This window comes from Anas platyrhynchos, chromosome 4 (genome assembly GCF_047663525.1).
Source record: "Anas platyrhynchos isolate ZD024472 breed Pekin duck chromosome 4, IASCAAS_PekinDuck_T2T, whole genome shotgun sequence".
Classification (NCBI taxonomy): Eukaryota; Metazoa; Chordata; class Aves; order Anseriformes; family Anatidae; genus Anas; species Anas platyrhynchos.
The window spans coordinates 48,984,358-48,996,699 of NC_092590.1; the positions used below are offsets into that span (position 1 = coordinate 48,984,358).

Genomic DNA, 12,342 nt, shown 5'->3' on the forward strand with positions numbered 1-12,342 from the left:
CCAGCTGGGTCATGTAAGTACGGGCAACGTACCTAAGTGCCCTGGGAAGGTAAGAGAGTCCCTTGGGCCATTGCACTGCTGCCTGAACTTCTGGCAAGCTGGTACTAGAACAGAAACAAGAGCAGGAATGGATGAAAAGTGGCCTTCAAGCAACCACTCATCAAAGTGCTGCAGATTTCTTTATATTTACCAGTCTAGTGGAGTGATTTCCCTCCACTACCACGTGAATGACTTGGTCCATATTTAATGGTGTTAGCTGCTCAACACAAATCCAGGTCTGCCTGAAAAAGAGACTCCCAGGAGGAATTTAAAATACCTCATTGTTGGAGAACTACAGGACAGTAGCTTCTTCTTTACTCCAGGCAAGAATGCAGCACCTCCATCTGTCCTGGTCACCCTGCAGCCTCAGTAGCAGTAGGAACGTTGGCTCCAAATCTATCTTCCTTCTAAGTGATTCTGCAATTCACACACCCGGTGGGACTTCACAGAGGGCAAGCAAGGGAGCCAGATACATGGACCATACAGCAGTGTGGAGTCTTCTTTCCATGTTACTTCTCTTGAGCTAGGCAAAAAACAGCACTAAACCAGCACAAAAATCCCGTTCCTTCCCCTAAACACAAGGTAAAGGTCTTTCTGTTTATTTTTATTTTTTTAACCTGTTTATTTTTCTTCCAAATGACTTTAAAGTAGCTAAAGGAATCACTGGGAGGAAAAGGGACCTTAGGGTTCTCTTCCAACGATGTGGTCGTAGATAACCATGTGGAGATAGAGATTTGTTTTAACAGGTGTCCGTGTTGTGTTGTCTCCTGGGTAGACCTGAAACAGAGAATATTACAGATAGGCAGTCAGAAAAGTCAAGGCATATTTCTGTCATTTCATCAGTCTGCTTGTTCCCTTGGAACATAAAGTTCAATAAGTGCAACTAGGCTTGAGGATGGGGATTTCTCAATGGAAATTGGTGTTCAGGTGCTAGACAGTCTTATTTCTCTCTCTTGCACTGGCTTGCATAAGAAGCAGTATGGCCAGCAGGGCTAGGGAAGTGATTGTCCCCCTGTACTCGGCTCTGGTGGGGCCGCACCTCGAGTACTGTGTTCAGTTTTGGGCCCCTCACTACAAGAAGGACATGGAAGTGCTCAAGTGAGTCCAGAGAAGGGCAACAAAGCTGGTGAGGGGTCTGGAGAACAAGTCCTACGAGGAACGGCTGAGGGAGCTGGGCTTGTTCAGCCTGGAGAAGAGGAGGCTCGGGGGCGACCTTACTGCACTCTACAGGTACCTTCAAGGAGGCTGTAGTGAGGTGGGGGTTGGTCTGTTCTCACACATGCCTGGTGACAGGACGAGGGGGAATGGGCTAAAGTTGCGCTAGAGGAGTTTTAGGTTGGATGTTAGGAAGAACTTCTTTACTGAAAGGGTTGTGAGGCATTGGGATGGGCTGCCCAGGGAAGTGGTTGGGTCACCATCCCTGGAGGTCTTTACAAGACATTAAAAGACATTTAGATGTAGAGCTTAGTGATATGGTTTAGTGGAGGACTTTTTAGTGTTAGGTCAGAGGTTGGTCTAGATGATCTTGGAGGTCTCCTCCAACCTAGATGATTCTGTGAAAGAGAGTAATAGAGTTCTTTTAGCTACGTGCAACTAGGAACAACTGGACCATCATCTGTTTGGTCAAAGAGAAAGTCCAGTTGCAAAGATCAGGCAGCTGGCACTAAGTCTGGTCAAGCTGAAAGCAGCACAAGAGAGAAGTCCTACTCATTTCAGTTTGTCCTGAACTTTGTCAAAAGCTTTGTCTGCTTGAGCAAGTACTAAAGAAGCGCCAAAACCAGATGGATCTCTAAGGCAGTCACAGGTTTGTGCCATGCAACCTGTGGGGGACACAATGTACACACACAAATGCTTCCTAGCCTGGCTGTTGGCATGCGAGGATCTTTCACATAGACAGTCAAGAGCTGCTTATTTGTTACAGATGTTCTGCAGCTGCAGGAAGTTAGATTGGTGGCCCACTTTCAATGCAACCAAACACATTTTTAGGTATGCATTTTTGAATTTCTAGCAAACCAATGCACTTATTCTGAAATGCATATAATTTGATATTTTGTACTGTTACTATTCATACGCGACCATCTTTCATGGGAAGCACATCAAAGAAACCATCATCCTAGGATCTGTTCTGCACAAACCCAAACAAATTATTGCCCAGCTTAGTTCATGTTGGTTTTGAGAGTAACCAAATCCTGGGTGTGTTTGTCACATTCAATCTACAGTCCAAAAACTTCAGTTGTAAAGTTTAAAGAAGTGCAGTTAGCACCAAACACAGACGGTTTCATACAGAAGGAAGTTGTCTATAGTGATACTACCCATTCAGCTCTCAACAGAAAAGATACAAGTACGTGTCATGATTTAATCAGTTTTCACCTATGGCTGAGAAAGGGATGTCTGGGTATGACTTCAGCATGTGAGAGCATTTGCTTTGTTTGTATTCAACTGTGACAATCTCAGTCTGCTACAAGAACAAAATAAATAGGATCACTTTCCTCAGGACTTCCCAAATCTTTTGTATTAAGGAAGAGTAATGATGGTTCATACTGGGAATGCTGCTGGCTTCCATTTACCTCCGTGAAAGTGCTAGTGTGCAAGATAGCCCATGCTTCAGATGAAGGAACTGATTCTGCTTTCTGGATTTGCTGGTGTTCAGAGGGCCCTGCCAGGATTTGGGATATTACAGGTGCTGCAAGCTGCAGCTTTTGTTTCAGAGTAGCTCCATTTTTATTTACTTTTACCCACCTGCAGGCACTCTTCATAACAGAGGTTTGATTTTTAAGAGGAGGTGAATATAGGGACCACCAGCCCCAATTTGCTTTGCCAACATTTTAACAGCTTTTCCCTTCAGCTAGAGGCATGTGTGATCCTCTGAGAAAAACACAGTGTCTTCCCACACCAGATGTACCTGCTGATATAATTCCATGCTCCAGTCCTCACATCTTCCAACCAGTCCTGCTTTTCCTCCTCCATTTGCTCACTCTCCCAATGTTTCCCCCCTCCGTAGCAATTCCAGGCAAGGCACTTAATAGAACACAGCCCCAGTGTGCAGCCTACCCTGGCAGTGATGGCAACACTTTGTAGTTCTGGTTGGAAGAAAGGCCAAGGAAAGGGAGAAGGTAGAAGAGAAACCCAGCTTTGAAGACATTTCCCTTGTACCAGTCAGTTCAACTTCTGGTTTCCTTTACAAGGGAAAGGCCTACTCAGTCATAAACACGGTAAGTGGACGTTATCCTTACAGGGACCAAAGCAGCTGTGTTAACAAGGGGAATAGCATGTCTGGGTAAGCCTGAAATATTAGCTGCATATTGATAAAGAAACTATTTGCAATCAGACTCAACAGTTTAGCAGTCAAACTCCATTGCATAAAGGAAATTCAGAATACTGCAAAAAAAAAAGACATTTACCTTGGGATTCACATTTATTATTTTCCCATCCATCTTGTTCTTGAAGAGTAGTCCACAGGAATTTTCTGCAATCACTTCATAATTTGGGCTGGGGTTTGAAGAGACGACATTTTTATTCCAGTTGTAAAAGCTGTGAAAATGTGAAATAGAAATGCTGTAGTTTTAAGGGATGTCATTCTTCCCACTTAAAGGACAGATTCTGACCTCCTCATTCACGTTGAGTAGTTACTGACTCCACAACAGCCCCTCTGAAAGCCAAACAGATTTACTGAGGAGTACAAGTCTACTGAATATTAGAAAACCTGTCCAAATGTTGCCCTATGTATCTGATCTCTGGCAAACCAAAACTGAGGCCCCTAGCCGTCTCCTCATCTATTCAGTACTAGTGTTACTAAAAGATTCAGCGCCTGGGTTATACCTAGAGGGAAGTGGTAGTGCTTGAGAACTACTACTGTGACGGAAACAGCTCTGGAGACCACCTGAAAGTGCTTCCCGGACCACCACAGATCTGCAAACCAGATGTGGAAACCGACAGTTTCCCCTTTGGATCTCGCTGTAACTCTCTTGCTGCCTTACTGTTTTTCTTTCTCTTGTTTTTAATGTAATTCTGGTAGTCAAGTTTGTGGATGTCTCCTCATGGGCCAGATATGGCAGGATGAGCTGACCTGCAGTTCCCCAGGGAAAATCCCTGCTCCCCAAAGAGCTGTGGGTGTCAGTCTGTGATTGATTCCACAGCAAACCACTCCATCAGAAGGACTGGGTCTCTAGCTTCTGACATGTCCAGTGCTAAACACAGAGTAGGAAGGAAACATCAGTTCACTATGTCAAATACAAAACGGACATGAAATTACTTCAGCAGCTAATCGGCCTTAGTTATAGGTTGGAGGTGCTGGAAGTCCACAGGACTTCTCTCAGTTTTGAGTGCTGAATTCTCCAACTTTTTATCTCCTGGCCTCAGCCCTTTTGAGTTTTGTACTTGGCACCCACAAGCTGAAATTCACACACTCATTGCTATTGCTTATTTATATATATATATTTTAAAATCTCAGATGTAACTGCAGACTGCATGATGTGATGATGCTGCTACTCATCCCTCACTGAGATACCCATTTGATCACTGAAATGGCACATTACGTTTCTGCTACTGCTCAGACACGTGCGTCTTTCACAAAAAGAGGTGGAGATGGGAATAAGTCAGGAAATCACTCTGGGTATAGGGATGATTCAAAAAACTTAGAATATTCAGTGCCTTTTATTCTAGTTCCTTTCTAAAGAATATTCCATTCCAGCTAGAGAGAGCTTTAAAAGTGCCTTGAATTCTTCCTCACTTTGAAAGACTGTAAAAAGATAGGCCTCACTGTTACATATAATGCTGAGCCTTTTTACATCCTGAATACCTCTGGTAGGAACAGACCAATGTACAATGACATGGAGAGGAATTTACAGCACCCTTGTGGAATTCATCCTGGCATCAGTGAAGTCAGGGGTTGATTTGCCACTGAAGTCAATGGCCCTGGATTACAGCCAGGTAATGTAAAATGGACTTTGAGGTGTGCTCAGCACAAAGCTATGTCCTTGAGGCAGTAGGTTAATGCAAGTAGGAGCCGCCCTCTGGAACTCTGTGCAGCCTAACACTTGGATGTCTGCAAAAAATGAGCAAAAGGTGGGTGGACGTAATTCGTGTTCAGCTTGGTGGTAATAACTGTTTTGCTTTAACACAGTAGTTGGTCAAATTAGTTCATTCTCTAGATAATTATTTTATGTTCTCTAGTCCCCACGTTAAGTAGTTAGATTTTTTCACTGTGTAAATCTAAGATTATGGAAAGAATTATATACAAATTATTTGTGCAAATTCTTTTCACTCTCTACCCAGTTACATCATTTCATCCATGCATCTTTCCCCTGTCTCCCCCAGGACACAACTCTGTTAATGAGACCAATTGCACAAATAGAGATTGTTCTGCTGGAAAACCACTACCAGATTAGGAAGGATTTGCTCTACATTAGCTAAGGAGGTGGGGGGAAATGTCTCTCTGCAAAGACTTCCCCACAGTCATTAAAATGAAATTAAATGTCTGAAGGAGGAAATAGTCAATTAGCTACCAGATAATAACTTCCTGCATTTTGCCAAGTTTCCAACACTACTCCTACAATACTTCCACATTTAAGTCACTGGGAACTTTGGATGTCCACTGAAAACAAGGTCAGGGCTCAGACAGGCTGTGTGCTGGGGAATAAATGTCTAACACAAACAGTTTTGTTGGGGACTTTTGCACAATGAGGAATTAGTTTCTGTCACGTGCTTAGATGTTCAAGAGGAACCCACAGGCCATCGGCAGAGTGAGGTGAAACCCTCAGAACTCGGTACTGATGAGAAAGAGAATGGGGCAATGCCCTGCAAAACTCTCTGGCTGCCCCTCCCACACATACGCATGTGGCAGTGCTGCACCCTGCACTGCCTGGCATTCCCGTGTCCTCTAAAACAAAGAGCAACAGATAACCTGGAGGCTGCTGCTATGAGGAAGACTTTGGAGATGTTTGGGCACTGAAAGGAATTTCCCCCTACATTCCTTTACTCAGGTTCTTTACTGAGGAGTGACACAAGTGATGACATCAAGATTCAAGTAATCCTTGCACCCAGCTTCAGCTGGCAAGATGTTAAAGGCTACTGCTGCTAGAGGGCAGCATTGCAGGAAGGTCAAAGCAATACGTGAAAGATGGAAATGCATCTAGCCAGGAGATAGAAGAATTTTGATCAGAGGAACAAGAGATTGGAGAAGGCTTCTCTGGAGCAGCCTCTCCCCTGCCAGTTAATGTTATGGCGAAACTTGGTTGTCGGACTCAATGCATTCTACCAGGAGGATGTTGCAATAAAAGGACAGTGGAAATAGGGAGCTAGGCAATCTCATCTCATCTTTATTTCTTTCTGTAGAATAAATTCTAAACAAACTTCAGTAGGAAGCCCTATTTATGAGTTGCTATAATTCCAATCTAACCAAACCAATTTTAGTAGCAGAAATACATGTGGCTTTAAATATTTAAATTATCCTCAGATGAAAACATGGTATCAGATGAACAGGATCAAATGCCAAAGACAAAATTTGCAGTGTGCATTTTTTCTATTACTATTTTGTTTGATTTCCATGTGTTTTGGAACAAATGTAGCAGTTCTCAGCACGGTACTTAAACATGTGGAGTATGAAAGACTTAACAGTGCCCACAGTCCAGCTGCAAGAAGAATGTATTTTTTTTTTTTTTTTAAACAATGACTTGTCGGTGCAGTGGTATAGAACAAGTAGCACACTGTTTGGGAATACAGACAAATATGCAAGCCTTTTTTTGTTTTGTTTTGTTTTTTCATTCATCAGCTAATTTCTGGTCTGAGCAGATTTTCATTCTGCAGACAGGCAAATGCCCTCCCAAAACACAAGAATATGAATACAGGTTTTTGTATCCTTAAAGTTATCCTTCGGGTACCAAGATGGCAGCACATCAAACCACATGGTGCTTACACAATGTCTTTCATCCAAAAATCTCTGGGTCCTTCTGTAAACACGCATTAAACCACTTGACATTCTTGTGAGATGTAAGGCAGGCTTTATTACAGCTCATCAGTGGCTGGGGGAGCCAGGGCACAGCAAACAGTGGAGATTTCTCCCTGGGACTGTGCTGAAGGCAGAGTGGTGAGGAACCCCAGGTGCCAGCCCTAGCCAGGAGATGGGATGCTTTGGTGGGAGTCCTGTGGCCGCTCACATTCAGGGAGCTGCCCAACTGCTTTCCTACAGCCAAATCCCAGGCAAGAAAAGGTCCTCTTTTTCTCCTCTTAGTCTGTAGTGGGAAACCAGCTGTGATGGAAAAAGGACTTACATAGCCTTATTCTAGGGGTGGAAGTGCAATGCTTGGTGCATCAGGCCTGGACAGACTGGAGAGGGTTTTAGACACAGAACAGAGTGAGGGTTGCCAATCACCATCTGACCAAAAGAAAAGAAGGTGTGTATCTCCAGGGTAAGTGCTTTGTTGTCCTAGCTTAGTATTTACTATTTAAATCAGCAAACTCAGGGAGCGAGAACATAGTGCAAAGGTGTTTATGTCTGTGTTGGCCCACCTTTGATCCCATGGGGTTAAGTTATACTACCCAGCTCTTTCTTCCCCTCAGGATAAGGATTGGTTCCTTGATTCAGTTCTCTACTTTTCTCTTCCCACCCACACATACACTAAGATAAAACCATTCCCTATAGCAGACTGGGACTTCAGTCAAAAACTAATTATAAACAATGATGGCTCAACAGCTTTTTTCAGTTTGTGGTTCTACGAATTTGCGATGCAAACTATCTGGCTCCAGACCCCCTCCTGGTAATTTACAGACCAGCTCTCTGTAGTTGGGCAGCAGCAGAAGGCTGCAGACAAGGGTGATAGGGGGATGCAGGACAACAAAGAAGAGCAGAAATAGAAATAAAACAAGGCAGCAGCTCCTTTATCCTGACATCCTCCTTCTTTCTGCCCTCCAGAAGGAGTTCACTGCTAATCTTCCCAGTAAGGCTGAAAACTGGCATCCTGCATGGTGCTAAACACAACAAAATAGCAACATACTTGGATAGGACTTGGGCTGTCAGTCCTTCCAGAGCTTTCTGGTGTGAACAAGGTCAATGCCTCAGTGGGACATGACTCCACGCCAACCACGGTTTTGTAATAAGATGCATGTCACAGACCTCTGGTTACACAAGAACAAGCTACTTTTTCCACCTAAGAAATTTTAAGATGCCCAATATTGCTTTCCCTTTTCATCTCGAAGCAGCTTGGATTGAAATAATTACATTTACCAAACAATTGCTGAGGTAGGGTGAGATTTGTTATAGTACTTTGGGAAACCAAGGCAGTTTGATTTGTCCACAGTTACTGCGCACAGCAGCTAGTTTTGGTGGTTTCTTTTCCTGCTGACATGCTATATTGTAGTACTGGAATAAAACCTGCTAACACTTAGCTAAACTCACATGGCCAATCTTCCAAACTGGTTGTATGTCTGGAGTTACTCCAGTGAACTCTTGTATACAATTGGAGAAATGAAGGTCTGGTCTGTAGGACCTGTTCATGCTTTGGTTTCCTGTAGGCAGTGGAAAAGCACAGCAGTTCTGCTGTGCCTGCAGTTACAAAGCGGTGGTCACCACGGCAGATACTGTCTGACAAGTCCTGTTTATGCTACTGGCACAGGAGGTAATGGGGTCCTCTGCCTCTAATCTGTGACAGGCTCCCCTGCTCAGAACTGCCATGCCAGAAAGAATCCTTTTGGCCTTGCCTTTAGCCGTGCAGTTCCCTGCATCTCATTACCAGCTTTGGCAAACAGCCACATCAGCACTGTGGGCAGCAGATATCTTGGTTCCAGCGGTGAGCACCGTGCCAGATGGCGCTGACCTAGCAGAGGTGCAGCTTCTGGACAGCTCCTGCAGCAGCGCTCTGCAGCCAGCGCCAGCACCTTCTCCCTGCAGGTCCCAAACACATCCTCACCAACCAACCTCTCCCAGGCAGCAGCAGCAACCCTGCAATCCCACTCAGCAGAGGTCAGCGGCTCACCCGGTGTGTTCAACCATCCAGTGCACCCCTGTGGGTCACTGGGATCACATCTACTCCACGCCAAGGAAGCTTATGAATAGTGAGAGTTTGAAAATGTCTCACAGAGCTTGACTCCCCTTTTTTACTGCATGGAGTAAAAAACATCATTTCTTTCCTGATCCTGACCTGATACCACGAAACCAGTGCTGTGAGGACATGCAGCCAGCCAAGCACTCTGCACAGGAGACCCTGCCACATGAGCGATGATGAACACTATGCACAGGGAGTACGAGGAGGTTTCCATGGGGCACAGAGACTGGCTTTAGGGCTGCTTTCATTCAATGCTGTCAGCGGTATGCTGGAGCAGCTTCGAGATCAAGGCTTCAGAGCTCCTCTTGGCCCTGTAACCCCTGGATCCTACCCGCTCCTTCTGATAAGACATCTGGCTGCTCCACCTCCCATATGGGATCTGCCCCTAAAACTGCTCAATTTTCCCTGCATAAAAGGGTGTGTGTGTGTGATATGCAAGACGATGAGCACCTGCAGCTTCCACTGATCCCATTTGCAAGAACTGCCTGCTCAGCAGCCTGTCAGTCGTCTCTGATGAAGCGATGGGCATACCATGAAGAGCAATGGACTGAAGGGAGGTGGAGATAAATGCAAGGTGGATACTAAGAGGTGTACACTGTTGGCAAGATTCACTGAACTATAAACCTGCTTTGCCCTGGAAACCTACACCCAGGCTGGACTAGAGCATAATACAAATCTTAACCCAAGAGTTATGTTGGATGCAGTTCAGAGTTGCACAGGAATTGGAAATTCAAAGCTGTGCCGTTGGAGACTGGCAGGTAAAGAGCTCACAAAAGCATTGGGCAAAAGGATTCTAGAAGAGAAACCCCTCCAAAGTCATGAGTTTTCTTGACTTGAAACAACTGAAGCCCTGTATGAGATGATTCTGCAACAAGAAGGCTAAATCCACTTCCCTACAAAAAAAGGCAGACACTTTTGAGGAGGGAAAAAAGAGGGAGAAAGGCCTTTCAAACACTTTTGACTGGCAAACCAACTCAACTAAGAGGGCACATTATCACGTACGCCAAGGCCATACTATGGCTTATCATGGCTTGGCATGTTTCTCAGTCAGAAGAGCAGCAACATAAAGAGGACTTGGAAAGCAATTCTGTTACACAAGAGTTAGATGCCAAAAGTCAAAAAGATACCACAGCCAAAAGATGCTATCATCCCACAATTCAAATTTTCAGCCTTTTTCTTGACAGAATAAGAAGAACCTCTAATCTTCATATGAAATAGTCATTTTATATTGGAGAACACAACTATGTTCTCAGCTACAGCCAGTACATACCTCTTCTGCCTATGTTCCTCAGCAGCTGCTGCACAGTCCATCTTGTTAGTCTGTCTGCCAGCATCTAAGACAGTTACATTTTCGTCTTCTGTTTCACACACGTGCACATACTCACAGCCACAAATGCTGCACAAAGCCTGCTCATCAGATAAGTTTTCTTCTGCTCATGAATTATCTATGAATCAAAGATGATTTCAAATATGTGTAACACGGATGGAACACATGATACATCTACTCTATCTACAAACACTCCCCCCCGCCATGGGTATCGTACATAGAGCAATGGGATCCAGATGATATTCCCGTGCATCTCTGCTATCTTGCAACCTGCCCACTATATCCTGTCATCCTGTTATGCCGCAAGCCATTGCACTTCACCTTCTATCAAACGTAGAGGTTTGATAAATTTCAGTCCTTATAGTTTGCATGCATCAGGTTTGCTCCGTCAGAAGGATGTCATTAAAGTCACCAAAATCCTGACTGGTACGTGAACTTTTCATTTCCAAATTCTTCCCAAACTCTCCTCATCTCTGGGTACAACTGTTCTTTCTGGGACCTGAACAAGTGCAAAGAAATGTTTCTACATTCAGCTCTGAACACAAGGACACTATATTTGCTTCCAGGACAAGAAATGCAGATTTTAATGATTTGTCATTGATAAGACAGAGCATATCATTGCCTAAATGTACTTCTGAGCGCAAAGTATTTCCTTTCCTTTGTTGAGTTTGGACTGACAAGTAGAAGTAGGAAATTAAACAAGAGAGATCACTACCTACATTTTAAAAATCATGAAAGTAACCTGGAGACTATGTCACTGCCGTTCTGGGATGACCTGTGTAATTCAGACACTGTTTCAGAACTCAGAAACGTTTTCCTCAAACTCTGGCAGAACTTCCACTGACAACTGTTCCTGCATGTATCTATAACATACCTCCAGACACTGGACTGCTGCCATACGCTGGGGTTTAAGGAAATCATTCTCCCAGGCTGTCCACTGCTATATTCTTCTGTGCAAATAGGTAACATAACCAAACCAAAAAACAACCAAAAAGTCTTTCCTCAGACAGAAAACATGAGCTGCATGGGAACCCATTAGCTGTGTAGCTCCATCTCTTAAACTCATTCCCAATTCTGAGAGTCCTGAGTCTCACAAGTCCAAGCAGAGGCTTGCAAGGCTGACATCTTTTTCTTCACCACTGACAACAGGGGCTTTTTCTACCTCTGTGTCCCAAGTATGCAATGCCCCACCTCCAGCAGCAGCCTACATCAGGGCTGTAGCCATCAGCCTGCTCAGCTTACAGTAAGCAGCCTTTAGTGCTGGCAGGAAGGCACAGGTGGCTGTGGGGCACAATGGTCCGAACCGAAGCATGCCTGGTGCCTGATCTGCACTTGGGTCATCCTTTCTGTAACGCACCCTGGCTCGCTGTCACTGGCATCACACTCCAATGTGTAGGTCCAGGAGCTATCGCTTTCAGTAGATGTTAGCAGACATCCCCAGCATTGGAGCACTTCAAAATATTTCTGGTAGCCAAGATGTTTTACAAGAAATCTGCTCAGTACTCACAGCATTGTTTGAACTTCAGCTGCATATGGATTTTGCATTTCAGGATGAAGGCTAGGAAAAAGAAAAGAAATAAAAGCAATGAAAGGAGAAGAAATTCAAGTCCTCAGGGTTATAGGCTCAATCCCAAGACATGATGAAACTACTGTCAGATCCAGAAGCTGTGCAGTAATCACTCGGAATTTATTATCTTATTAGTTCTCTCCATCTTTAAAAGAATAAAACCTCCCAACACATTAGGATTTATGGCCAAAGAAAAGAAAAAGTTTTATCTTGAAGCTACAACGAAGAAGATAAAAAAGAGGCATGTAATTGTTGAAAGAACAACAGGATGAATAGCTTATACATATTGTGCAATTAATAATCACTGAAGGCCTGTTGGAAGTTACATATAACTGACAGATCAACATACAAAACCCAAGTCCTTGTTCTTC

The 12,342-nt window shown here is 44.1% G+C and overlaps 2 protein-coding genes across 3 annotated transcripts in view; both read right to left on the reverse strand.

The window, feature by feature from the left end:
* Positions 1–451, reverse strand: part of BMP3 (bone morphogenetic protein 3) — a 37,092-nt gene extending 36,641 nt beyond the window's left edge. The window contains exon 1 of the mRNA XM_072037554.1: positions 317–451. The gene's annotated coding sequence lies outside the window, so the exon portion shown is untranslated. The remainder of the gene's footprint in view (positions 1–316) is intronic.
* Positions 443–12,342, reverse strand: part of CFAP299 (cilia and flagella associated protein 299) — a 204,003-nt gene continuing 192,103 nt past the window's right edge. Inside the window, exons 5-8 of one of the 2 annotated variants that reach the window (XR_011809167.1) lie at positions 11,912–11,962; positions 3,441–3,570; positions 657–816; positions 443–579 (exon numbers count right to left, since the gene is read on the reverse strand). Coding sequence is in view for 1 of the 2 variants with exons in the window: in XM_072037563.1 (XP_071893664.1) it covers positions 721–816; positions 3,441–3,570 (226 nt within the window). In the remaining variant the exon portion in view is untranslated. Of the gene's footprint in view, positions 580–627; positions 817–3,440; positions 3,571–11,911; positions 11,963–12,342 lie in introns of those variants that run through there. The other variant, XM_072037563.1, reaches the window with a different exon arrangement.